The sequence below is a fragment of the Staurois parvus genome, unplaced genomic scaffold, assembly GCF_062004578.1.
Source record: "Staurois parvus isolate SC_StPar_1 unplaced genomic scaffold, SC_StPar_1.0 ptg000145l, whole genome shotgun sequence".
Lineage (NCBI taxonomy): Eukaryota > Metazoa > Chordata > Amphibia > Anura > Ranidae > Staurois > Staurois parvus.
In genome coordinates, this window is record NW_028317941.1 from 1,095,626 (window position 1) to 1,123,072 (window position 27,447).

At 45.9% G+C, this 27,447-nt stretch overlaps 1 protein-coding gene and 2 long non-coding RNA genes across 4 annotated transcripts in view; 2 read left to right on the top strand and 1 right to left on the bottom strand.

Annotated features, from left to right (window-relative positions):
• CCDC28B (coiled-coil domain containing 28B) overlaps positions 1-3,154 on the top strand; it is a 47,480-nt gene extending 44,326 nt beyond the window's left edge. For both annotated transcript variants that reach the window (XM_089673840.1, XM_089673841.1), the window contains exon 6: positions 2,726-3,154. In XM_089673840.1, the coding sequence (XP_089529966.1) occupies positions 2,726-2,801 (76 nt within the window). In that variant the 3' untranslated portion in view covers positions 2,802-3,154. The remainder of the gene's footprint in view (positions 1-2,725) is intronic.
• Positions 3,155-6,903: 3,749 nt separating this feature from the next.
• Positions 6,904-25,146, top strand: LOC149464889 (uncharacterized). Its single transcript, XR_016312273.1, has 4 exons — positions 6,904-7,825; positions 8,264-8,351; positions 24,727-24,830; positions 25,026-25,146. It is a non-coding gene; the product is annotated as an uncharacterized LOC149464889 (long non-coding RNA).
• On the bottom strand, positions 8,795-27,145 carry LOC149464890 (uncharacterized). The gene is made up of 3 exons (XR_016312274.1): positions 27,084-27,145; positions 24,684-24,810; positions 8,795-9,001 (listed from the first exon to the last, which is right to left on the bottom strand). It is a non-coding gene; the product is annotated as an uncharacterized LOC149464890 (long non-coding RNA).
• Positions 27,146-27,447: the final 302 nt, after the last annotated feature.

Below are 27,447 nucleotides of genomic sequence, written 5' to 3' on the forward strand. Positions count from 1 at the left end.
TATAAATAAACAAAAAAATGTCAGAATATTTTCAGAGATGTTTGATTCCTATTGCCTGACGCCCGGGACATGTAGTTCCGGGCGCTGGCCGGTAGTTTTTTTTACCTTTAGCCCTGCTGCAGGCAAGCAGCAGGGCTCACCTGTCAGGTGGAAGCATTCGGGCAGCAGCTCTTCCACACAGTCCACAGTGCCAGCCTCTCCCCCCCTGCCTGCTATATGTCATGGGCTCCGCTTGCCCATCTGTGGGCCCAGGACCAGTTTGGTGGCTGCCGGCGGGTATAGGGGATGGAGAAGAGTGGACACATCCGCTCCCCTCCCCTTCTTGTCCTGACCCAGAAGTAATGTCCCCGTTGACAGATTTCCCAGCTATCGAGAGAAAATGGAATGCAGTGATAATATTGTGTAACATTAAAAATTTTAACTACCGCTATTCTATTCTTTAGGGTCTCTAATTTCACAAAATATATCATGTTTTGGAGTTTTTTGTAATCTTTAGGCCTTAAATGATTTTTTTGGTGGGCAAAAAGCACAAAAAAACGGCTTTGGCAGAGAAAGGGATAAGGGTTAAATCCGACATTCCCCTTTCCTGAGGAGCAGCCAATCAGTGCTCATTACACTGCAAGGTCTCTCCCCTCCCTGTTAGTCCCTGGGTGCGGTGCTGGAGCCAGGCAGGGAGGGGAGGAAGAGATAAACAGTGCAATGTTACGAATATTAAACGTTTATGTTGCCATAAAGCCCTTTTTTTTTTAAAAGCCCCAGACGTTACTTTTTAAATACGGTTTAAATACAGTTTTGGTTAAAATTAATTATTTTTATCAAGACAAGTAGATTGTCATGAGGGACATGCAGACTGTCATGAGGGAAAAGTAGACCGGGACACCGATTTAGTCACCGAACAAGTAGTTTTATCTAAAATTTCCACACCCCTGATTTTTTTTTTTTTAAATAGAAAAAATTTAAATATCCATTTTTACCCTTCATAACTATTCCTAATGATTTTTTTTATGAAGTGGCAGTCTAGTACACAAAGTTATACAAGGTTAAAAACTACAGATATAGAGAGTATACAGCTGCAGAAGACCACCCTGCCTATATGCAGTTTAAATTATATCTCTTAAGTCTCGGTTCACACTACTAGGACCTGAAAGTTGCGCACCTTTGCCAGGCAATTTAAGTACTACTTTGAAGCAACTTTCAGGGAATGCCTGGGTAATCATCTGATCAAAATCACATCAATATAGATGAGGATCTGACTTGTAGGCGTCTTCCATTACAGTCCATGGGCACAAGTTGGATAGAAGTCTCCTTGAAGTAGTACAGGGATCTTTTCTAAAGTCGGAGCGACTTCAATAGCACTAATTAACACAGCTCTCATTGACTAACATGGGATTTCACATGCGACTTGGGGTCTCACAAGTCGGATCCCAAGTCCTGGCAGTGTGAACTGAGCCTAACTGAATTTATTGACAGATCAGCTTCCTGTTTGTCTAATGCTGATATATGTACATAAATTATGGCAACGCTAAGCACTTTTTTATGCAAGGTAAGCTCTCCTGCCTAATATTCCTATTTACATTAATAGGTGTATTTCTGCTAACTTGTAGGCAACAATAGTATTTTTGCCGCGTATTTTCTGTCACGGTTTGTTCGTGTTTAAGATTAGTAAAGAATGCTATGGAATTAGAAAACCTAAATTAACATCAAACACCATTGGCTGCCTTGCAAACAGAAAATAATTGCTGTGTTCATCCAGCATCAGCCTCCTCACAGTGTTGACTGCCTCCTCTTCTCCTACCTTGGATTATAATTCCCGGCTGTGTGTGCAAACTGCAGACAAGTAAGTAGGGTCTGTCTCAGACTGGCTCATAGACAATATTGCCTATTCTGAGGTTATACCCACTTGTCTGGTGTTTGTGGACACAGTGACATGCTATAGAAGCAATTGTGCAGGAGGCTGTCAACAAAGTCACAGGTTGCAGAGGGTTAAAAGTGTCATTCCATAGGAGACAAGTGCTTATTTTCCGTTTGCAAAGCAGTCTATTGCTTTCTGATGCCGATTTAGTGCTTTTGGTTGATTGCAGATATCCTTTTAAAGGCCCAGTCAAAGCAATAGTAATATTTTATGGACGAGGTACAATTAATCAACTATTGGCTTCTTATATACCTTGGGGACTGCAAGCAGTGGGTTCTCCTTGTATTTTTCCATAAAACAAAGCAAATAACTCAGACAGGGAATTGTTTTCCCTTGTAGAGGCCAATGCTAATGCGCAGACCAAGCACAGAGGGTTTTCCTGGTTGATTCTCTAAAATCCAGCATCATTCATAGGTGGACTGGCCCTTTAACAGGTCTTTGTAACTTTAGACATCACTTTAGTCTACTTTTAGTCTTTAAAATACAATTCACAGCAACTCAAATATCAGAGAATGCTAGGTAAATTCTCCAACATTATTTTCAACTGTCCTTCGGCATGTTTTTTGCATGTTTCAGTTATGCAATGCAAAAAAAATGTAGACTTACATTATACCAATATATTTGCATTCTAGAGCTCTGATCACTGGGCAAGGAACTGAAAGTTAATAAATGCATGCAAATGGTTAAAACACAACACCTCAAAGAGACAAGAAAACACATGTAAAATTCATGTTTCTTTTTTTAAACGCTTGAGTGGAGTGAGTTCTTGCTATGTTTTAATTTATGCAACAGTTTCCTTAACAACTGACTAAGACAAAAGCTCCATTTGGCAGAAAACCAGGATACACCTCCTTCTCCTGCTGAAGAGGGGACAGACAGTTTACAGTAGGGAGTGGAGGAAAAGAGGCCACGCCAAGGTGCATGTTGGAGAAATGAAATCACACATAGTGGAAAGCCGAACTACTAGTGTAGGCTTAGCGATACAAGAAAGCAGCAATGGATGCTACTGTGCTGGACAAAATCTGCTTTACAGCTAGCTACAATGTGAACTATAAGCACAAACTGTAATTGTATAGGTAAGCTTCTAAAAAGAGTTGTTTGGTATGCATTGAAAATCCCTACAATTTTCTATAAAAGAATGTGAACTCAGGTAAGCAAGAAACTCAATACATGGAATGTTGCAACGCAGGTTTAAAAATGCATGTATTTATTAGTTTATAATAAAAACATTACTATATAAAAGCCCAGTGTGTCATCAATATTATTTATAGGCTGTCATGTTGTTGCTCTAACCACTTGCCCTCTAGAGGATTTACCCCCCTTTCTGACCAGTCCATTTTTTGCGATATGGCGCTGTGTTACTTTAACTGACAATTGCGTGGTCATGCAACACTGTACATAAATGAAATCTATGTCTTTTTTTCCCCACAAATAGAGCTTTCTGGTATTTTTGCTCTATAAACAAAAAAAAGACTGACAATTTTGTAAAAAAAAACAATATTTTTGACTTTTTACTATAAAACATATCCAATAAAAAATAATCAAATTTCTTCAGTTTTTTTTTTTATGTGACCAGCAGCAGAGGACTAGAAGCTCCTTCTGCTTAGGTTTCCCTGCAGACAGCCTGGGAAAGAGCTAGGTCATGTGACAGCAGTATATGGATTAGGAAAAATGTACATAGATTTTATTTATTTTTTAAACTAAAATCATTAAAGTGCCATCATCTTTATACAGAAAGAGAATAGATTGCATAAACTTAACAGTGTGTGTTTTGTATCACTTTAACACAGTCTATTACCTCTATTAAAAAAGCAGCGTAAAAAAAAAAAAAAATCACATACAAAAGGAAACCTGGCACAAAGGTTTGTGAAAAAATACAAATTGTGATTTTTTTTTAGTACACACACACCTTGAACTCCAAATTTTCCATTAAATATAAAAGATTAGACTATGCTATGAGTTACGGTGTGCCCAATAAATCTGCTCAATTGTGGCACAAGGGCAAAAAGTATGATAGTGAAATTGCAAGTAGTGGCACATTAAATAACTTTGTAGTTCATCATTTTGGAGTTAGGACTTTTTCACACATATGCACACTGCATGGATTTTCTGTGGGCCCTCAACACATGCTTTTGAGCCAGAAAACATACCTGCCTAATTTTATTCAGTGCACCATAACTTAACACATGGGAACTCAAGACAGTCAACACAACACTCCCCAAACTGCTGCTTACTAGGCTGCCCCCACCAGGATTTGAACCTTAAAGAACTTTAAATATTTCCAGGTTTATTCAGCCTAGAGGGGATCGATAAGGTTCATTGATCACCTGTTTCATCCTACAGCCATGGGCTTCCAGAGCAACCAGGCGAGCCTGGAAACACAAGGTGGCACTTTGGAGGTGGAGTAGGCTATGCAGGAGATTTTTGCCAAATTGCAAAGAAGTAGTGCACATCTTCCTTAACGTATTACTAAACCCACAACAGTAAAATCAGTCTGTACTGTATATGCAGTGAAGCATGCTTGTTATACTCTAAAATAATTGCCTTTCCATGTATTGTGTACTGTGGGAGACCAGATATAGCGAATGCAGGGTCCTGGGTTTGGTAACACTAACTTTTTTCTTTGCAGGATATAATTTTCTCTAAAACCACAGTGTAATTTAATACAATGAAATTTTTTTATGTATGTAAAAGCCCGTTTGGCATTAAGAAGCTGTACAGAGAATAGTTAAAGGTCCGCTTAGTCTTTAGATCAACATTTGTGTTTGGACTGATGGGTACTCAGGGCACCACATCCCTTATTTCAATAAAACATCAAATGGTTATTGTATATGGGACTTTATCAGTGCCAAAGAGCAACAACATTTCATGTGATTAAATTAATAGTAGTTTACTGTACAAATATATATTAAAAAGGTGTTCATGTGAATTAAGATTTCATCAGTTGCAGTGAACCTCCATGTCTAGATGGCTTTTTAATTGCTCTACCTGAACACTACCTCAGCTGTAACCTGTGCAGTATTCACATATATATGATTTCATGAATACAGGCTATGCAGTGATCATTGTAGATAGTTAAGTGAACTAGAGATTGCTATACTTTAACGTGTTTCATGTCCAGCTTCTTCAGGGAGACTGAGGTTATATATTGTACACCAAAGCCACATAGTGAGTTCCGCAGACCAAACATTAAAACCCTCCTTGATGGGGGACTACAGAGGAAGACACAAGAAGAGCTAGGTCACTGCCAATGGATTGTATTTCTGCCAATTACTGTCCCATCCCTAAATGGGTCTATGTATTACCAAAGGTCCACATAAGTGGACTGCTCTGTAACTGTCACACTCTGCAATCTCCTTTCAGAGGATGATATACAGACCGATCTGAATCTACCTCCCAGACAACACTTGGGGTTAATATATAAAATGGTCATTGAATGAATGTGACACACATCCACGCAGCTCCGACGAAACTTATATAACTATTTCATATGATCATAAGCTCCATCTAGGGCCAAAATAATTTTTGATCTGATTGAGGTATTTGAAAACAAATACGGTATAGTCTCTAGGTATGGACCATTTTTTGTACATCACTTGGTAGGTCCTCAACGTGCTTTGCAAGTCCCATATACAAAAACCATTTTATTTCTTGGATCCCCACCACCCTATGAAAAAATGTGGCATTGAACAAAATCACACATTAGAATAAAAATAAATTACAACAATACTTCTGAGGCTTCTTCTTCAGGTAGAGTGTCCCAAAAGCTCCTCTTATCGGTCAACACAGTCATGTGGTTGCACTAACCTATGAATGTTTGCCATTGCGAACATCATGATGGATTCTAACTGCTGGACTGTATATTGCCTTGTATGATGTACATACCGTTACACCAACAGCACAGGGCAACAATGTTGTCATTACTTAAAATAGCGAACACATTTTTTGGTTGTACAACCAAGCCACTCTCATGACAATACTTACTTGCACAAATAGATTTATTTTCTATGCAAATCTATAGATTAATGATGTAACTAAACAGGGGAAAAAAAAAACACTTTTTCTAGTTTCACCAGTGTTAATGTTGCAACAACTAGTATTACTGTAGAGTAAAAGTACACATTTTATTCAAATATTTGTCCTGTTTATAATTAAATGAAAAGTATGTTATTATAAAGCATGGCAAAGTTAATTACACATCAAATAAAGGTTTTTTTTTTCTAGTTTTGTGTGTTTTTTTAAATGCGTCAATGAGTTGGGGAACTAATTTAATAAAAAGGAAAAAGGTTAATAGTAAAAATAAACAAATCAGAAGTAAAATAATAGCTAAGGGTAGGAACGGCTTAATCAGGTTTATTAGGATTAACAAACTGCTAAAATAGTTTGATTATTTTTTTTCTTTAACCACTTCAAGTCTGAACACTTTCACCCCCTTCCTGTCCAGGCCAAGTTCAGCGCTATCACACTTTGAATGACAATTGCGCAGGCATGCAACACTGTACCCATATGAATTTTTTAGTATTTTTTTGAGACAGATAAAACTTTATTTTGGTGGTATTTATTCACCACTGGGATTTTTATTTTTTTGCTATATAAATGAAAAAGTCCAAATATTTTGAAAAAAAAGTGTTTTTCTTAAAACATTTAGCAAATAAATAATCTTTCTTCATAAATCTTGGCCAAAATGTATTCTTTTTAGTAAAAAAAATTAGTTTATAACCAAAAATTATAATTTTTCCAAAAATTATAATTTTTTTTAAATTTTTATTTTATTTTTTTATATTATTATTTATGTTTTTTTTCTTTTTTTAACATACTGTCACCCTAGCAGTATAGTGTCACCATAGTACAGTGTACTACTTGATGAAGTGATGAAGTTTGTTTTTTTTCTTTACACTGATTGCTTTTGCACCCATAAAGGCTGTAAAAGCAATCATTTCTCCTTCTCTCTGGCTGCATTCTTGCAGCCATTGAGAAATACTGTGTGAGCTGTGATTGGTCACAGCTTGTCACATGGTACAAGGCTGTTGTGAATAGCCTTGTACCATGTGACCTCTGTGATCATTCACAGATTTCACAAGTAGTAAGCAATGATGTCAACAAGTGACATTTTGCTTACTACTATTCATGTGATCACTGATTGGCCAATCAGTGATCACATGATCGGAACCCCACACAGAGGTCCTGTACAGCGACCGGTGTTCCCAGGGAGCGCGCACAGGCAGGGAAGCGGGGAGGACGTTTATAAATGGCCACCTGCTCCTGCAATGCTCCCGTCCGGTCCATGTATATAAATGGCCGGACGGGAAGTGGCTAACTTTCAAGGTTGTTTTAAAGACTATATAGTATGTCAATTACATATTTCCCCTTTGAGGACATTATTTTGCAAGTGTCAGTTTACACAGGAGAAGCAAGAGATGCTCCTGTGATACAATTCCTGGCTGTTGTTTTGACTGCTGGGATTTGCAGGTATATGGGGTTGGTGAGCTGTGGGGGAGGAGTAGGAACAAAATGCACCACATTCTCAAAGTATTTATATGAAGTTTTTCAGGTCATGTGTGGTACACCTAGAGCAACTGCTCTTTTCCCGGGGAAGGGGGAGTGAGGAGAGCTTGACTGACTTCAGTGCTTTTGCTGGGAACTTTTGAGAATGCATTACTCCACAGTGACGGCAGATGCTGAGATCAGTGCGGCCCGTGTCTTCAAACTCTGCTGATTATTGGAACCCCAACCGCTGCAGGTATTTGATACTTCTGTGTGTTTATTACCTGTTCCTCCAGGCACATGCTGTGGTTCTTTTCACTGGTTTTTCATTACCTGCTAGGAGGAGGGGAGCAGCCTGAAATAATTAATACCTGTAGAAAGCAGGGATCAGCAAAGAGGAGATGTTTGAAGAGCCGGTAAGCCAGAAAGGTAAATAGATTTTTATATCATTGGGTTAGCTTATTTTGGACCCAGTGTTGACAAGGTCACTTTAAGAATATGTACTGTAAATTCTTGAATGCCAAGAGTTTTGTTTATTTAAAAGACCAATTCCAGTCAAAACATAGGACCTATTGTGCTAAGGTAACAGTTACAATCATCATAATTTTATTTTAATCTTTACATGTGTGCACTGGTCTATGGGGCACGTACTGATCAGTACCAGGTATTACCTGTGTGGCTTAGAATTCAGTTTCACAGTCGGTTCAGCTCTATCAACTGCTATCAGCGCCCCTCTCTCGATGTAATCTTTGGGGTTGGGCTGTCAGTTTGACAGCAATGTGCAACCCTGTGTGTCAGAATTATTTATCAATATCAACTTTATAATTATAAAGGGAGATCTAATATCCCGATCTGGTTTGTTTGTAGGGCAATTTGTCAGTGTGATCCCAGAGCAGCTCAACCTCAGGCAATCCACAAGAATGGAAAAGACAAAATCTGAAGGATACCCAGAAGAGTAAGTGGTTTTAACAATCCAATCAAAATAAACTAATTTGTCTATCCTCACTTTGCGTGGTGGTTTTCAAAACACGTGTTTGAAATAGACAAGCTTGTAACAGAGCAGCAGCTCAGTTGACTCCAGTCTGCTTGCTCAGAGACCTATTACAGGTTCACCAGTATTGCTACCTCTCAGTGAGATACAAAAAATGGTCCAGCGGGTGTGAAATACTAATGAAATAATGATGTTATACACACACACAAGTGTATATAAAGGACTAGTCATCTGCCTCTATTTCAATGCATTTAGGAACTGAGCAATGCATCATTCCTTCATCAGGCCAAAGACATACAAATCTCAATATCAGCCTGCTTGGTCAGAGGATGTATGGCTATATGTGAGAGTCAAGCGGTAGAGCTTTAAGGAAAAAAAGCCACTCACATGTTTTCTTTTTAAGACGTTTTACTGCCCAATTTTGTTAAAACACAAAGTTCCAGAAGTCAAAATCAATGTGTTTCCCTCAGCGTTTTTCAGCATTTCTCTTTACCGATAGTGTTGATGCTCTGGCCTTACCCTTTAGGCCCTTTTGTGTATCCTCCAGATAGTCTTCACACATGAGCTTTGTCCATACAGCTAGCAATCTCTTGCCACTCTTGCTCTATAAAAAACTATAAAGAATAAAGAAGTGAGACTTCTAAAGGCCACATCCGCAAATATAGAAAGATGAAAAAGGTATGCGCTGGATATGTTCCAACCAACCTAAATGTAACAGACTTGGCACAGTATTAAAAGACTTCTACACATGTATTATAAAATCATAAGCTTTATTAACAATGAATAAAAAGTCGACATAAAACATAGTAAGCCCCTATGTGTAGGAAGCAAGCACCCACAGTGTATAAAATAAAATGACTCTAGATAGGAAGCACTGGCTATGTCCTATAGCACGGTATATGTTCACTGTTGATCAAACGTGCTTATCCAAGCAAGTCAATGCGTTTCGCCAATAATGGCTTATTCAGGACCAAAAGCACTTCAAGGAGGGCATCACTATTAGAGATGAGCGAATCGAACATGGCGAAGTGGAATTCGTTTCGAAGATCAGGAAAAATTTGATTCGCGCCAAATCCGAAAATTAGCAAACTTCGGATGCACGAATCGAATTTTCCCAAAAATGGCGGCGACATGTGTGGCGACGGAGCGGGGATCTCTGGGAAGGCGCGCAGACAAGGCGCGCTGACCCATAATGCATTCATTCATGACATGTGATTGCATTAGCCAATCAGCAGCCAGCCAGCCAGCACTGTGTAATGGTGGAGCTATAAATTTCGGCCATCTTACAATTCTCCATTAGCCTCCGGTCATTCAAGAGAGACAGACCTGTCTGTATTAGGGACAGAGTTAGGGCCAGAGAGACTTTAGGGCCACAGAATCGTTACTTAGGGACACAGAATCGTTACTTAGGGACACAGAATCGTTACTCAGGGACACAGAATTGTTACTCAGGGACAGACACAGAATTGTTACTCAGGGACACAGAATTGTTACTCAGGGACACAGAATTGTTACTGAGGGACACAGAATCGTTACTGAGGGACACAGAATCGTTACTCAGGGACACAGAATTGTTACTCAGGGACAGACACAGAATTGTTACTGAGGGACACAGAATTGTTACTCAGGGACACAGAATTGTTACTCAGGGACAGACACAGAATTGTTACTCAGGGACACAGAATTGTTACTCAGGGACACAGAATTGTTACTGAGGGACACAGAATTGTTACTCAGGGACACAGAATTGTTACTCAGGGACAGACACAGAATTGTTACTCAGGGACACAGAATTGTTACTGAGGGACACAAAATTGTTACTCAGGGACACAGAATTGTTACTCAGGGACACAGAATTGTTACTCAGGGGCACAGAATCGTTAGTCAGGGACACAGAATCGTTACTGAGGGACACAGAATCGTTACTCAGGGACACAGAATCGTTACTCAGGGACACAGAATCGTTACTCAGGGACACAGAATTGTTACTCGGGGACACAGAATCGTTACTGAGGGACACAGAATTGTTACTCAGGGACACAGAATTGTTACTCGGGGACACAGAATTGTTACTGAGGGACACAGAATTGTTACTCAGTGACACAGAATTGTTACTCAGGGACGCAGAATTGTTACTCAGGGACACAGAATTGTTACTCAGGGACAGACACAGAATTGTTACTCAGGGACACAGAATTGTTACTCAGGGACACAGAATTGTTACTGAGGGACACAGAATCGTTACTGAGGGACACAGAATTGTTACTCAGGGACACAGAATTGTTACTCAGGGATACAGAATTGTTACTCAGGGACAGACACAGAATTGTTACTCAGGGACACAGAATTGTTACTCAGGGACACAGAATCGTTACTCAGAATTGTTACTCAGGGACACAGAATTGTTACTCAGGGACACAGAATTGTTACTGAGGGACACAGAATTGTTACTGAGGGACACAGAATCGTTACTCAGGGACACAGAATCGTTACTCAGGGACACAGAATCGTTACTCAGGGACACAGAATCGTTACTGAGGGACACAAAATCGTTACTCAGGGACACAGAATCGTTACTCAGGGACACATAATTGTTACTCAGGGACACAGAATTGTTACTCAGGGACACAGAATTGTTACTCAGGGACAGACACAGAATTGTTACTCAGGGACACAGAATCGTTACTCAGGGACACAGAATCGTTACTCAGGGACACAGAATTGTTACTCAGGGACACAGAATCGTTACTGAGGGACACAGAATCGTTACTGAGGGACACAGAATTGTTACTCAGGGACACAGAATTGTTACTCAGGGACAGACACAGAATTGTTACTCAGGAACACAGAATTGTTACTCAGGGACAGACACAGAATTGTTACTCAGGGACACAGAATTGTTACTCAGGGACACAGAATCGTTACTGAGGGACACAGAATCGTTACTCAGGGACACAGAATCATTACTCAGGGACACAGAATCGTTACTCAGGGACACAGAATCGTTACTCAGGGACACAGAATCGTTACTCAGGGACACAGAATTGTTACTGAGGGACACAGAATCGTTACTCAGGGACACAGAATCGTTACTCAGGGACACAGAATTGTTACTCAGGAACACAGAATCGTTACTCAGGGACACAGAATCGTTACTCAGGGACACAGAATCGTTGAATTAAAGAGTATGTCAGACAACACGCAGAGGAGTGGCAGAGGAGGCAATGTTTCAGGAGCGAGCAGACGTGGCAGCAGAGGAAGGGGTCGAGGCAGCACTAGTCGCAGCCAGAGGCCAGTGCTCCCGGTGTCATCCAGCGGTCGTGTCTCCACCGACAACCCTGCCGTCATCGATTGGTTGGCTCGGTCGTCTTCCTCTTCCCAGGTCACCTCTGACACCTACAGCCAACGGTCGGTGGGTACGTCAGACACAACCGTTAGTTGGCATGGCCCGGGAGCAAGCCCACTGAAATCACGTGTCCTCTACCTGCCCCTGTCCTTTGGTGTTCCCTCACCAAGCGAAGTATCGCATGCTGTGGGCTCAGCCCCACTGTACAGTGAGGAAGAGCTAACAGAGGGCGGTCAGGAACGGAGGGAGACATCCGCCTCTTCAGCAGCCAGGCGAAGAAGTACTGGCGAGGAGAGTGGCTCGGTAGCCGGTCTAGAGACAGGTCTGTCTCCTGACCCACACGCAGCCGAGGGGGCTAGTAGTGAGGCGGAGACCCTAATTGATGATGATGAGGCTGATCGCACTTGGCAGCCTCGTTGTCATCAGGCTATTGCTTCCGCATCATCAGGAGAAGAGGGTGCCAGCTTGGCAGCGAGCAAAACAGTCGGTGGGTTGCCCAGGAGGCAGCAGGGTCGCAGCAGTGTCAGTGGAGGCAAACGGCCACGGAGTAGAGCACCAGCTCCACTGCAGCCTACCACCACGGCCAGTAGTGGTGCCGGTGTGCACGGAGGAAGTAGCAGTCAGCCAGTGAGGAGTAGCGGGGGCAAAGTTTCCTACTCGGCGGTGTGGCAATTTTTCGTCAAGCCGCCTGAGGAAGTAAACGTAGCCGTATGTCGACTATGTGGCCAGAAAGTCAAGCGTGGCCAGGGGGCCCATGTTGGGACTACAGCGTTGCGTCAGCATATGCAGCGTCGCCATTCGGTGGCCTGGGAAAACCGTGATAAAGATACGGCGGTTCTGCCTGCCCCAGCCCCCGCTCCATCACCCGCTCCGTTACTTGCTCCGTCACCCGACGTCAATCGCCCTCTATCAGCCAGTCAAGGCTCCAACACCTCTGCTGAGGGGAGTTGTCGCTCGTTGGCATCTTCCGCTCGTTCAGATGCTCCTTCTCCTGCTACTCCTCTTCACGGATTCCGTCAGCTGTCTTTCTTGGAATCCGTTTCCAAGAGACAACAGTTTGCGAGCACGCACCCGACGGTGCAGAAGCTGAACGTCCTCCTGTCCAAGTTGCTGGTGCTGCAGTCCCTCCCTTTCCAAGTGGTGGACTCAGCACCTTTCCGAGAAATGATGGCTTGTGCCGCGCCGCGGTGGAGAGTGCCAAGCCGGCATTTCTTCGCCAAAAAGGCAGTGCCAGCCCTGCATTCACATGTAGAAGAGATGGTGGGCCAGTCTTTGAGCATGTCGGTCTCTGCCAAAGTGCACGGCAGCGCCGACGTGTGGAGCTGTAACTACGGTCAGGGACAGTACATGTCATTTACGGCCCACTGGGTGAACGTGGTGCCGGCACAGCCGCACCAGCAACTTGGACAGGTCACGCCGCTTTTGCCTCCACGTTTGCACGTCCTTGGTCCAGCAAAGATGTCCGCCTCTACCACCTCTTCTTCCGCCGTGTCCTCAGCCGCCACCCCCGTGCCAAGTCCCATTACCCGACCGGCATATCACATGTGCAGGGCGCAACGGTGTCACGCTGTGCTGCACCTGGTATGCCTTGGCGAACGTAGTCACACAGGGGAGGAACTTCTGAGTGTAATGAACAGAGAAATCGACAGATGGCTGTCTCCGCGCAAACTGAAAATCGGAACCATGTTGACCGACAACGGAAAGAACATGGTGTCTGCTCTGCATCAAGGAAGGTTGTGCCATGCGCCATGCATGGCTCACGTGTTCAATCTGGTTGTCAAGCGGTTCCTAAAATCCACCATCCCACTGCAAGACATCCTTAAAATGTCACGTAAACTTTGCATGCATTTCAGCCATTCCTACACCGCAAAGCACACCCTCCTTGAGCTGCAGCGGCAGAACGGAATTCCACAGCATCGCCTGATCTGCGACGTTGCAACAAGGTGGAATTCAACCCTACATATGTTAGACCGCCTTTAGGAACAGCGAAAGGCCATCACCGATTTCCTGATGTTACAAGCGGATAAAGGTACTCCCCTGTGTAACTTAGATGTCAGCCATTGGCAGCTCATGCGTGACACCTGCCGCTTGCTCAGGCCCTTTGAGGAGGCCACGCTATTCGTGAGTCGGCAGGACTATGGGATGAACGACGTCATTCCTCTGTTGCACGTCCTGGAACAAATGCTGTTAACAATGGCTGGTCAGGGTGCGGTAGACGTGGCGCACAGATCTCAACGCCACATGACCCCTGTGGGGGCAGGACAGGAAGAAGAGGAGGAGGTAGAGGAGGACATTTGTGCTCAGGAATTATTGAGTGAAATGGGTGGTTTTTCCACTCAGCGGACAGGAGTGGAGGAGCAGGAGCATCTGGTAGAGGAGGAGGAGGAGACAGAGGACCCAGACGCACCGTGGCAGTATGCTGTGGAGATGGAGGCAGGGAGTCCCTCGCATTCCTTGGCACAAATGGCCCATAGCATGCTCGGTTGCTTGCGTAGCGACAGCCGAATAATAACCATCAGACAGAGGGATGACTTTTGGCTGTCCACCTTGTTGGACCCTCGCTACCGTTCAAAAATGGTGGCCTTTTTCACACCTGCTGAGAGGGAGGCCAAAATAACGTACTATAAAAACCACCTATGTAGTCAGTTGGTCTCTGCCTTTCTGCGCCAACGTCCATCCTCAGACACTGTGGGCCCTGTGCGCTCGCGTTCCGCTGCCATGGCAGCAGGGGAGGGGTGGGGTGGTAGGAGCAGTGGCAGCTCCACCAGCAGCGGCTGCCTCAGTCCGCAGTCGATGATGAGTAGCTTTCTTCACCAGCGCAGTGAGGAAACTACTAACCAGCCGCAGCAGCATCAGGTGGACCTGGAGCAGGACCTCAAACAACAGGCTTGGGCCTACTTGGACAGCACCCTGCCAACCGAGGTAGACAATCCCCTTGACTACTGGGCAACGAAACTTGACCTTTGGCCCCAACTAGCTGAATTTGCCCTTGAAAGGCTGTCATGCCCGGCCAGTAGCGTGGCATCGGAGCGCGTGTTTAGTGCGGCAGGAGGTATTGTAACTCCGCGGAGGACACAACTGTCCACCCAAAGGGTGGAGAGACTCACGTTTGTGAAAATGAATCAGGCGTGGATTAGTCTGGATTTCAAACCACCAGTTCCTGACACAACTGACTAAATCCGCCATGAATCATGCCCCAAACATGTTATTATTTTTAACATAGGCCTCTGTATGGCCTTCAATTTAAGCTGCTTACGCTTCGCCACTCTGCCATGGGCCCCTGTACCGCCTCCTCTTGCTGCTGCCAGGTCCAGAGTGTGTCATGGGTCCCTGTACGGCCTCCCATTGCTGCTGTCTCCATCGCCACACTCTGCCATGTGCCACTTTCAGGTCTCCTCACACTGCTGGTGGGTTCCATTTTGTCATAGGGTGCTGGCAGATTACGGGCCTCCCATTGCTGCTGCCAGGCCCGTAATCTGCCATGGGCCCCCGTACCGACTCCTCATGCTGCTGCCAGGCCCGTAATCTGTCATGGGCCCCTGTACCGCCTCCTCATGCTGCTGCCAGGTCCAGAGTGTGTCATGGGTCCCTGTACGGCCTCCCATTGCTGCTGCCAGGCCCGTAATCTGCCATGGGCCCCCGTACCAAATCCTCATGCTGCTGCCAGGCCCGTAATCTGTCATGGGCCCATGTACCGCCTCCTCATGCTGCTGCCAGGTCCAGAGTGTGTCATGGGTCCCTGTACGGCCTCCCATTGCTGCTGTCTCCATCGCCACACTCTGCCATGTGCCACTTTCAGGTCTCCTCACACTGCTGGTGGGTTCCATTTTGTCATAGGGTGCTGTATTGCCTCCCATTGCTGCTGCCAGGCCCGTAATCTTCCATGGGCTCCCGTACCGACTCCTCATGCTGCTGCCAGGCCCGTAATCTGTCATGGGCCCCTGTACCGCCTCCTCATGCTGCTGCCAGGTCCAGAGTGTGTCATGGGTCCCTGTACGGCCTCCCATTGCTGCTGTCTCCATCGCCACACTCTGCCATGTGCCACTTTCAGGTTTCCTCACACTGCTGGTGGGTTCCATTTTTTCATAGGGTGCTGTATGGCCTCCCATTGCTGCTGCCTCCACCGCCACACTGTGGCTCCACACTCTGGTTTTGGCCCCGTGACTGCCCAAATGAGTGAAGTGTGCGGTGATTCTAAGATCGACGGCACTCATCTGCATGTCATACTGACTGACAGTATTATTGCTCTTCCCCAGCAGACTCCAAGGGCATTTAAATTAAAGGTACAGTGTTCTGCACTAATATAAAGGCTCTCTGAAGCCTAGAAACACCCTTTTTATAAGTTAAATTCGCAGCGAATATATTCGACTCGAATCGAATTTATTCCACGAATTCGCCGAATCAGCCGAATCGAATTTTTGAATAATTCGCTCATCTCTAATCACTATATACATGTCAGGGATCTCCTCGATCCCTGCCGCGATGGTCCCGGCGCAGGCGCACTGCTCCACCTAGTACACGGGCACTAGGTCCGGGCCGGCCGCGGCGTTCGAGCTCGCGCATGCGCAGTAGAAGCCGCGGCCGCCCGCTGGGCACCAATGGCAGCGCAGGGCGGGATATTTAAAGGTCCCTGAGCTGTCATTTCGTTGCCTTCTGGTCTTACCTGCTTCCTGTGTTCCTGTACCTGTGCCTAGTAAGTTATTGACCCAGATTGCCTTTGACCTTGCTGATTTCTCCTGCCCAGACCCTTGCTTGCCTGACCTCTCTCCCTGGATGCCCCTTATTAGATCTGACCTCCTGCTGCTGACCTGGCGTGTGACCCGACGATTCTCTGCCTGCTCCCTTGTACCTTACCGTCCTCTACAATACCGACTCGGCCTGTCTGACTACGCACTTGCTCAGCCATCCATCCATCCATCCCATCGGGGTCACCCGACCTCCTCACATCTGGCTCTCCCTGGTTGGAGCCCCTGGCGAACACCACTACCACTGACAGGTGTGCTCAGTAGAGGCGACCTGGTCTCGGGGTACTACAAGTCCATCCCCACCATCAGGGGCCCTGGTGAACAAGTACCCTGGGGCTTAGACTCCGCGCTCTGGGCACGCCTGACCAGTGGAGTGCTAGTGGTGCCGCTCGGCGGTCCCTCACAGTACCAGAAGGCCATGACTGAGCCTCGAGGAGGACTCTCCCCGTTGGACGAGGTTTGCAGGCACCTGGCTACCCTGACGCAAGCCGTAAACACATTACAGGACAGATGTCTGCAGATCGAGAATCGGTTTCAGGCCTGCACCATATCTGTTCCTGTTTCACAGGCCCCGGCTCCTGCACCACCGGTCGCAGCAGTCCATGAGCCGGCTCCTGGGCCTCCCACATCACTCCCTATGGCGGAACCCCGAGTACCCTTACCCGAGCGCTTCCATGGGGATCGCACACGCTTTCGGTCATTCCGTGACTCCTGTCTGCTCTATTTTGAACTGCAGCCACGGCCCTTTTTGACGGAATCAGTGAAAGTGGGGTTTGTTGTCTCCCTGTTGCAGGGTGAACCCCAAGACTGGGCCCACCGACTAAGGGGAAACAATGACCCTCACCTGGTTACGGTCGACAGCTTCTTTAACGCTATGGCCATCTTATATGATGACCCACAACGGGCAGCCTCGGCCGAGGCCACATTATACGCACTCCGACAAGGTCGGCGGGCGGCTGAGGAATACGCCTCTGACTTTAGGCGCTGGATGGGTGACACTCGTTGGAACGAGTTCGCACTTTTGCACCAGTTTCGTATGGGCCTATCAGAGGCTCTGAAAGACGAGCTCGCCCGGGTGGAGGTGCCCGAGACATTAGAGGACCTAATTGCACTCACCATCAAAATTGACCGTAGACTACGGGAGCGCAGATTGGAGAGGTCTGGTCAGGGTCGCGGAAATCCCTGGGGGTCATTTCAGGGATCCAGTCAACATACTAGGCCAAGCACCCAGAACCTGCTGTTTGAAGATGCTCCCGAACCCATGCAGCTAGGCCTGGCTCGGCCTAAACTATCGCCTGAGGAACGCCAGCGCAGACGCTCCCAGAATCTGTGTCTGTACTGCGGCGAAGCTGGTCACATGGTGCGTTCCTGCCCGCAGAAACTGAGTAAGTTCACCTCATCTTCTTTATCTGTTGGCAATATGAACCCGTCCCAGTACTTAGTTGTTCCCCTCTCCTTTCAGCTTTCAGAAAGGACCGTGGAGGTGACGGCCATAGTTGATTCGGGGGCATGCAGCTGTTTTGTGGATATCAATTTTGCTCACCAGCAGGGTATTCCCCTCCGCCCAAAGGAGAAGGGGTTTCACATCTTTTTGGCTGATGGTTCCCGGATAAAGTCAGGGGTGGTTAACCAGGAGACCCCTTCCATTGTGACTTCCATTGCCGGTCAGCACCGGGAACTCCTCCGCCTGGATGCTATTGCATCACCCCTTTTCCCAGTCATTCTGGGGCTCCCTTGGTTGCGGGCCCATAACCCCCAAATTGACTGGGAGACTGGGGTTGTCTCGTTCCCTTCCCCATATTGTCGGGAACTGTGTCGAACTTCGGGCCCGGAGGTCCCCCGGGTCCTCCTGTGCTCTGAAGGGGATGACAGCCTAAAACAAGTGATTCCTGCAGCCTACCACGAGTTTCTTGATGTGTTCAGTGAACGGGGAGCAGATGCTCTACCCCCCCACCGCCCATATGACTGTCCTATTGATCTGTTGCCCGGTTCGGAAATTCCATTCGGGCGAATTTTTCCCCTTTCTGAGCTAGAATTAGGGGCCCTGAAGGACTATATTGAGGATAGCCTCCGAAAGGGATTCATCCGTCCCTCCACTTCCCCAGCAGGTGCAGGGATCTTCTTTGTAGAAAAGAAGGACAAGACTTTGAGGCCATGCATTGACTATCGGGAGCTGAATAGGGTCACCATTAAAAATCGTTACCCTTTACCACTGGTACCTGAATTATTCCAGAGCCTAAAAGCTGCAGTAGTGTTTACCAAGTTGGACTTAAGGGGAGCCTACAATTTGGTTCGCATAAGGGAGGGGGATGAGTGGAAGACGGCCTTCCGCACCCGTTTCGGCCATTTTGAGTACCTGGTCATGCCTTTCGGGTTGTGCAATGCGCCAGCCACCTTCCAACACTTTGTGAACGACATCTTTAGGGACTTCCTGGACATCTTTGTCATCGTCTACTTAGACGACATTTTGATTTTTTCATCCTCCCTGGGGGAGCACAGGGTACATGTATCAAAGGTGTTGGGGCGGTTGCGGCAGCATGGGTTGTACGCTAAAGCAGAGAAATGCTGCTTTGAACAGGCTAGCGTTACATTTCTGGGTCTGATCATCTCCACCACGGGGGTCGCAATGGACCCTCAGAAGGTCTCAGCGATCCTAGATTGGCCTGAACCCATGGACAGGAAAAGTGTCCAACGTTTTATTGGGTTCGCAAATTTTTACCGGAAGTTCATCAAGAACTTCTCGGGTCTGGTCTCCCCCATCACTCAGTTAACCAAGCTTGGGACGCGATTCAGATGGACGCCCGAGGCACAGGAAGCTTTTGAAGCACTAAAAAGGTTATTTACCTCGGCACCCATTCTGGGTCATCCCGACGCCTCCCTGCCCTACATCTTAGAAGTAGATGCATCTGAAAACGCGGTTGGCTCCATCCTTTCCCAGCGGAAGGGCGCCAAGGAATTACTTCACCCAGTAGCATTCTTTTCACGGAAACTTACCCCTGCGGAGAGGAACTACGACATTGGGGATCGCGAGCTACTGGCTATCACAACCGCTTTAGAAGAATGGAGGTACCTGCTGGAAGGTGCCTCCCACCCCATCCTGATATTCACGGACCACAAGAACCTGGAATATCTGAGGACGGCCAAACGTCTACGCCCACGACAAGCAAGATGGGCATTGTTTTTCTCGAGGTTCCAGTTCCACATCACATACAGGCCCGGCTCGAAAAACACGAAGCCTGACGCGTTGTCACGCATGTACGAGGACACCAAGGAGATTCCAGTGCCCGACACTATTCTTCCTGCAGGAAATTTCTTGGCCCTTCAGACAAACCTTCACTCCGAGATCCTGAGAGCGTCCACAGCAATGTCCACCTCCGATGGGGCTCCCCTCCAGAACAAGGAGGGACTCCTATGGAGGGAGGACCGGATTGTGGTGCCGGAGGATGCCCGAACCTTAGTCTTGGGACATTGCCATGACCATCCACTGGCAGGACATTTTGGGCCGGTCAAGACCCTGGAACTTCTCCGACGTTCCTTCTGGTGGCCGGACATGGCCAAGGATTGTAAGAACTACGTGGGCTCCTGTGCCATCTGCCAGCGGAACAAGCCTTCAAGGAATAAGGCGTGGGGCCTGCTACGTCCATTGCCCATCCCTGAACGACCCTGGCAGAAAATCTCCATGGACTTCATAGTCGAGCTTCCACCTTCACTGAACCACACGGCAATTCTCGTGGTCGTAGACCGCTTGTCCAAGATGGCCCATTTCATCCCTTTACGGAAAACCCCATCAGCAGCCGAGACGGCGCAAGTCTTCATTCGAGAGATCGTTAGACTGCATGGGGTTCCCGAAGACATCGTCTCGGACCGTGGGGTGCAGTTTACCTCGCGGTTTTGGAGGGCATTGTGCAAAGCCCTGGATATCAAGCTGTCCCTTTCCTCGGCATTTCACCCTCAGACCAATGGCCAGACCGAAAGGACCAATCAGACCCTGGAGCAATACTTTCGATGCTACACATCATTCTCTCAGGACGACTGGGTGCCACTCCTCCCTTTGGCAGAATTCGTGTACAACAACGCTTGCCATTCAGCAACTGGGCAGTCCCCGTTCTTCGCCAACTATGGGTTTCATCCTGTCTTCCTCCCACCCTTGGTCCCGGAATGCCCGATTCCAGCGACACAGGATGCACTGACCTTTTTCACCTCCAACAATAGGAAACTACAGGAAGCCATCCGTCAAGCCCAAGAGGACTACAAGAGGGCTTTTAATAGGAAGCGAAGAGGGGATCTGGTTTTGCAGCCCGGAGAGAAGGTTTGGCTGGCTACGTCTAACTTGAGGATGCTCTGCCCGTCAAAAAAGTTGGGACCTAAATTTATAGGCCCTTTCTGCATCAAACGGATGGTCAATGAGGTGGCCTATGAACTTGTTCTCCCCGAGACACTCAAGATCCACCCTGTCTTCCACGTGTCCCTGTTGAAACCAGTAGTCCCTGATGCCTTCCCGGAACGAGAATCCAGGCCCCCGGAGGCCGTAACAGTTGAAGAGGAAGAAGAATTCGAGGTGGAGGCAATCTTGAAGTGCCGACGAAGGGGGGGCCAGACCCAATTTCTCATCAAGTGGAAGGGCTACGGCCCTGAGGACAATTCGTGGGAACCAGCCCATAATGTCCATGCACCTAGGCTTGTCCGGAGGTTTCTTTGTGATCACCCGTGGTGGAGAGATCGGGTGGGCATCCGGAGGTTGCCCGTAGGGGGGGGGCAATGTCAGGGATCTCCTCGATCCCTGCCGCGATGGTCCCGGCGCAGGCGCACTGCTCCACCTAGTACACGGGCACTAGGTCCGGGCCGGCCGCGGCGTTCGAGCTCGCGCATGCGCAGTAGAAGCCGCGGCCGCCCGCTGGGCACCACTGGCAGCGCAGGGCGGGATATTTAAAGGTCCCTGAGCTGTCATTTCGTTGCCTTCTGGTCTTACCTGCTTCCTGTGTTCCTGTACCTGTGCCTAGTAAGTTATTGACCCGGATTGCCTTTGACCTTGCTGATTTCTCCTGCCCAGACCCTTGCTTGCCTGACCTCTCTCCCTGGATGCCCCTTATTAGATCTGACCTCCTGCTGCTGACCTGGCGTGTGACCCGACGATTCTCTGCCTGCTCCCTTGTACCTTACCGTCCTCTACAATACCGACTCGGCCTGTCTGACTACGCACTTGCTCAGCCATCCATCCATCCATCCCATCGGGGTCACCCGACCTCCTCACATCTGGCTCTCCCTGGTTGGAGCCCCTGGCGAACACCACTACCACTGACAGGTGTGCTCAGTAGAGGCGACCTGGTCTCGGGGTACTACAAGTCCATCCCCACCATCAGGGGCCCTGGTGAACAAGTACCCTGGGGCTTAGACTCCGCGCTCTGGGCACGCCTGACCAGTGGAGTGCTAGTGGTGCCGCTCGGCGGTCCCTCACAATACAGTTGTGTTCAAAATAATAGCAGTCAGACATCACTAACCTGATCAATCACTGTTTTTGGTAGAAATGATATTTCTGCATGGCAAATAATTTACTAGCAGGTGTAGTAGAGTAATAGAAATCCAACAGACCCAACAGTCATGACATGCATGCTGCTGATTCTGTGTAATTGAATCACTAATTGAAAGGGGCATGTTCAAAATAATAGCAGTGTGGAGTTCTATTAGTGAGGTCATTCATTCTTTGAAAAACAGGTGGCAATTATTGCCCTTATTTAAGGAAGGAAGGCAGCAAATGTTGTACATTCTGGTTACAGTGCATTTCTCTCTGAAATTCTGAGGAAAATGGGTCGTTCCAGACATTGTTCAGAACAACAGCGTACCTTGATTAAAAAGTTGATTGGAGAGGGGAAAACATATAAAGAAGTGCAGAAAATGATAGGCTGCTCAGCTAAAATGATCGCAAATGCTTTAAAATGGCAACCAAAACCTGGAAGACGTGGAAGAAAGTGAAAAACTACCATTCGAATGGATAGAAGAATAGCCAAAATGGCAAGGACTTAGCCAACAATCAGTTCCAGGAAGATCAAAGAAGGTCTAAAATTACCTGTGAGTACTGTTACAATTAGAAGACGCCTATGTGAAGCCAAACTATCTGCAAGAAGCCCCCGCAAAGTCCCACTGTTGAAAAAAAGACGTGCTGAATTGCTGGCCTAAAGAGAAATGGCCCAACATTTTGTGGACTGATGAAAGTAAGATTGTTCTTTTTGGGTCTAGTGGCCGGAGACAGTTTGTCAGACGACCCCCAAACACTGAATTCAAGCCACAGTACACTGTGGAGACAGTGAAGCATGGTTGCGCAAGTATCATGATATGGGGATGTTTCTCATACTACGGTGTTGGGCCTATTTATCACATACCAGGGATCATGGATCAGTTTGAAAACATCAGAATACTTGAAGAGGTCATGCTGCCTTATGCTAAAGAGGAAATGCCCTTGAAATGGGTGTTCCAACAAGACAACAACCCCAAACACACCAGTAAGCGTGCAACATCTTGGTTCCAGACCAACAAGATTGACGTTATGGAGTGGCCAGCCCAATCCCCGGATCTTAATCCAATAGAAAACTTGTGGGGTGACATCAAAAATGCAGTTTCTGAGGCAAAACCAAGAAATAGAGAAGAACTGTGGAATGTAGTCCAATCATCCTGGGCTGGAATACCTGTTCACAGGTGCCAGAAGTTGGTTGACTCCATGCAACACAGATGTACAGCAGTTCTCAGAAACAGTGCTTATACAACTAAATATTAATTAAGTGATTCAAAGGAAAGCAAAATCTCCAAACATTTTTCAGTTTATATAGTTTGAGTTTGTAAAGAAGAATACAAACACTGCTATTTTTTTGAACAGTCTAATATTCACTTTTCTTCAATTTTTTTAGAGGAACAACACAAATTTGATATATTTTTCTTCATGTTTTGATTTGGAATAGAATGTGTAGTGTTCCCAATGCATTTGTGTGTATGGAAATAAAAGCTATTAGAAGGAGTTTGAGCTTTATTCGCTTTTTTCAACACACTGCTATTACTTTGAACACAACTGTATATATATCCTCAAGAAGGCACATGTACAGGTGAGTCTGAAGTTTGGCAATAAACATCTAAATGATTCAGAGAAGGATTGTGAGAAAGTTCTCTAGTCAGATGAGACCACAATTGAGCTCTTTGGTATTAACTCGACTCGCCATGTTTGGAGGAAAAATGCTGACTATGACCCTAACACCATCCCTACAGTTAAGCACGGAGGTGGAAACATTATGCTTTGGGGCAGTTTCTCTGCTAAAGGTACAGGCTGACTTTGTCGCACTGAAGGGCCAATGGACGAGGCCATGCATTGTAAAATCTTGGATGTAAACCTTCTTCCCTCAGCCAGAACACTGAAGATGGGTCGTGGATGGGTTTCCAGAATGACAATGACCCAAAACATACCACCAAGGCAACAAAGGAGTGGCTCCAAAAGAAGCACATTAAGGTCATGGAGTGGCCTAGCCAGTCTCCAGATTTTAATCCTATAGAAAATTTATGGAGGGAGATGAAACTTTGTGCTGCCAAGCAACAGCCAAGAAACCTTAAGGATTTAGAGAAGACCTGCAAAGAAGAGTGGACCAAAATCTGTCCTCAGATGTGTGCAAACCTGGTAACCAACTACAAGAAACGTCTTATCTCTGTGCTTGCCAACAACGGTTTCTCCACCAAATACTAAGACACTTTTTGCTTTTGGGATCAAATACTTATTTTACTCACTGAACTGGAACTCAATTTATAACATTTGTATCATGTGTTTTTTCTGGATTTTTGTTTGATACCCTGTCTCTATCATTTAAAATACACCTATGATAAAAATTGTAGACCCCTCATTTCTTTGTAAGTGGGCAAACTTACAAAATATGTAGGTGATCAAATAATTATTTTCCTCACTGTCACTGTCTCTCTATCTCTCTCTATATATATATTTAGTATATAGACATAGTCCTATATAAACGTTATTAGGATCTTGGTTACAAAACAAAAACAATCTTATATAAAAACAGTCACATACAGATCAACAACCATGTTAAATAAATATTTTGTTATTATTACACAGTTAAAATTGTATTTGATTAGCTCCTCATATATCAATATGATCCATTAAGGCTAATAATCAAAGCGGTAATAAATCCCCCAAAAATGAAATATATGGCAGCTTACCAATCTTTAGATTTGGTGACTTCATTAGTTTTCTTTTTTTCAGGCTTTTTCCCCCTCTGTTTTTACCTGATGATCTGGCCAGTAACATTCCTCCTGTATTAGAGTGTGCAAATGCTGGGTGAAGAAGCTACAGAGACACAGATGTAGGTATGTCAGATGTACTAGCAGATCTTAATACACTAACAAATTGAAGTCAAACTCCAACTAATACTTTATAAGCAGTTCAGCTTTTGAATTTTTCCCCTTTGTATTAAAGAGTTTACATAAATAAATAAAAGCTGATCATTGTAAGCAGTCAGTGGTAAATGGTTTGTTTGAACCTTCAAACTGCTATATCTGCAGGACAGCTTGTACTGTTGAAAAACAAGAGACTTATTAGCAGGATCACCTGGTGAAAATAAAACAAAAGAAAGCCTAAAGAAGAAAACTAATACAACCATCACATCTAAGAATTGGTAAGCTGCAATGTAATAAATGTCTGCTTTTAAGTTTAATGCCGCTTTAAGCTTTTAAAGAATTAATTATATTACAATATTTTGTATATGCATATATAAACAGTTATTCTATTACATTCATTCTCCTCTAATTAATGGGGGTATTTGTATTATCATATACAGGTGTTGGACAAAAAAATGGAAACACTTCATGATTTACAGGTGTGAAACTGAGGACATCATTTCTAATGACCAGAGCCTGCAGCCCGGCATGGTTTTGTTTCAGCCTGCTACATCAGAAAAACTGATATTGGTAAAGCTATAGCTTGTTTATTATACTTCTCGGTGCTTTTATGTGATTCATTATTGGGCGCTATTGCGTATTTTAATAAAACTAGGTCTTACTTCACAATGGATCTGTATTCATTTTCTTTTTTGTGGTGACACCACATGGTAGATGAGTGGATCCCAGTGGAGGACAAGTTGGAGATTGGGACACCAGGTGGTGTAATTTACTTAAGAGCTTCCTGATCATTTTTATACAATGACCCAATGGATCTGTTAAGAGGCTTCCCTGAGGAAATGGAAGAACTTTTTTCTTAAAAGAGAAGTGTTTTTTTTTTTCAAAATATACCTAGGTGGACGCAGCATCTGTCCCCTATTGACTCCAAGGGTGAGAACTCAGCAATCACATGACCACTAAGTTCTCACCACCGCTGTTTGCAGAGAGTGTCTTTCAGTCACCGATGTGCACTCTGCCCCCCTGTGCTCACTGGAGAGCTGGGCTGTGGAAGGGGCTGTGTTAGCTAGGTGTCTCATCACACAGCGGAAGCAAAAAAATGTTACATCATTTTTGCTTTCAACATGAAATATGTCATCATTTTCACACCTGCAAATCATGTAATGTTTCCATATTTTTGTTGAATCCCTGTATATTTAAATAGTAACTTTCTGTATCTACTGAGGGTTTTTTCACACTGACCTGATAGGTAAATACCAAGGTTTTACTGTGCAGTGGTGTATTTAGGTTTTGAGCTGCCCTAGGCAACACAAAAATTGTGCGCCCCCCAGTGAAAGAGCGAGAGAGTTCAATGAGTGTGTGTGTATACGTGATTCTCTCTTCCTCACCTCTCTCTCTTCTCTTTCCTCTATCTCTCCCCTACTAGCACATATTTCCCGCATTCCTCCTAGCAAGTACCCCCCCTTCCCAAAATCCACATTACGCTTCCTAGAAAAAGTGGAGAGGAAAGAGCCAGGAGGCAGTGAGCTGTGTTGTGTTCACTGGGCTCTGCCTCCTGTTGCCCATCCAGCACATGATCACTGATAGATCATATGGGACTGTATATACACACACACACACACACACTATGATTACCACCCCCCACCTCTTCCAAGGGCTGCTGATCTCTTGGCAGCAGGACATGTGGGCAGGGGGTGGTAATCATACTGTGTGTGTGCAGTCACATATGATCTATCAGTGATCATGTGCTGGATGAATGACAGGAGGGAGAGCCCAGAGAACACACCACAGCTCACCTTCTCCTGGCTCTTTCCTCTCTGCCACTTCTTTCCCCTCTCCCTGCTCCAGGCTTTCCCCTGGTCCTGGCTCTGAGTGCGGGCAGGGGAAGGAGCTCAGCGGAGAGCAGCCGCTCAGGAACACCAGGCACCCCCTCGATCCAACTAGGTCTGTCTCTCCCTCCAGCAGCAGAAAGCTGACGGGAGGGAGAGGTGGAGAAACCTCAAACCAGCTTTCAGCTGCTGGAGGGAGAGATAACAGGGCATCCTTCTGCAACTGCTCTCCACCACCACACCGATCCTCCTCTCCTGCTGTCTGTGCCACCTACAGGAGTACCAGTGGTACCCATCAGATGGTGGCCCTGCATGCCTCTGTCCACCGCTGCTCACCAGGTCCCTTCTTCTGGGGAGCGGTGCCACCCCCGTAAACATTGCCACCCTAGACAAATACCTTGTTATCATCGCGGAAGATACACCCGACTGTGTGGTCACCTGTCGGTGTGAGGTCCAGGAGGGGCAGTGTGATGCATGTTTAAGCACTTTGCACTGTGTACTTTTTTTTTTCTTTCTTCTAATTTTAATGAAATGTCAAAAATGGCATTTATTCATTTCCAGGCATAGTAGCTCGGAGAGCTCTGGTTCATTGTGGAAAAATGCATGCAGCATGAACAGGTCACGTGTGGGATCATGGGGTGTGTGCAGGTGCTTTATAATAAAATGTCACACTCTAAATATTACTTATTTACACACATATATATATATATATCACTCTATATCTAAAAATAAGGTGAACCTATCCTTTACATATCAGACAG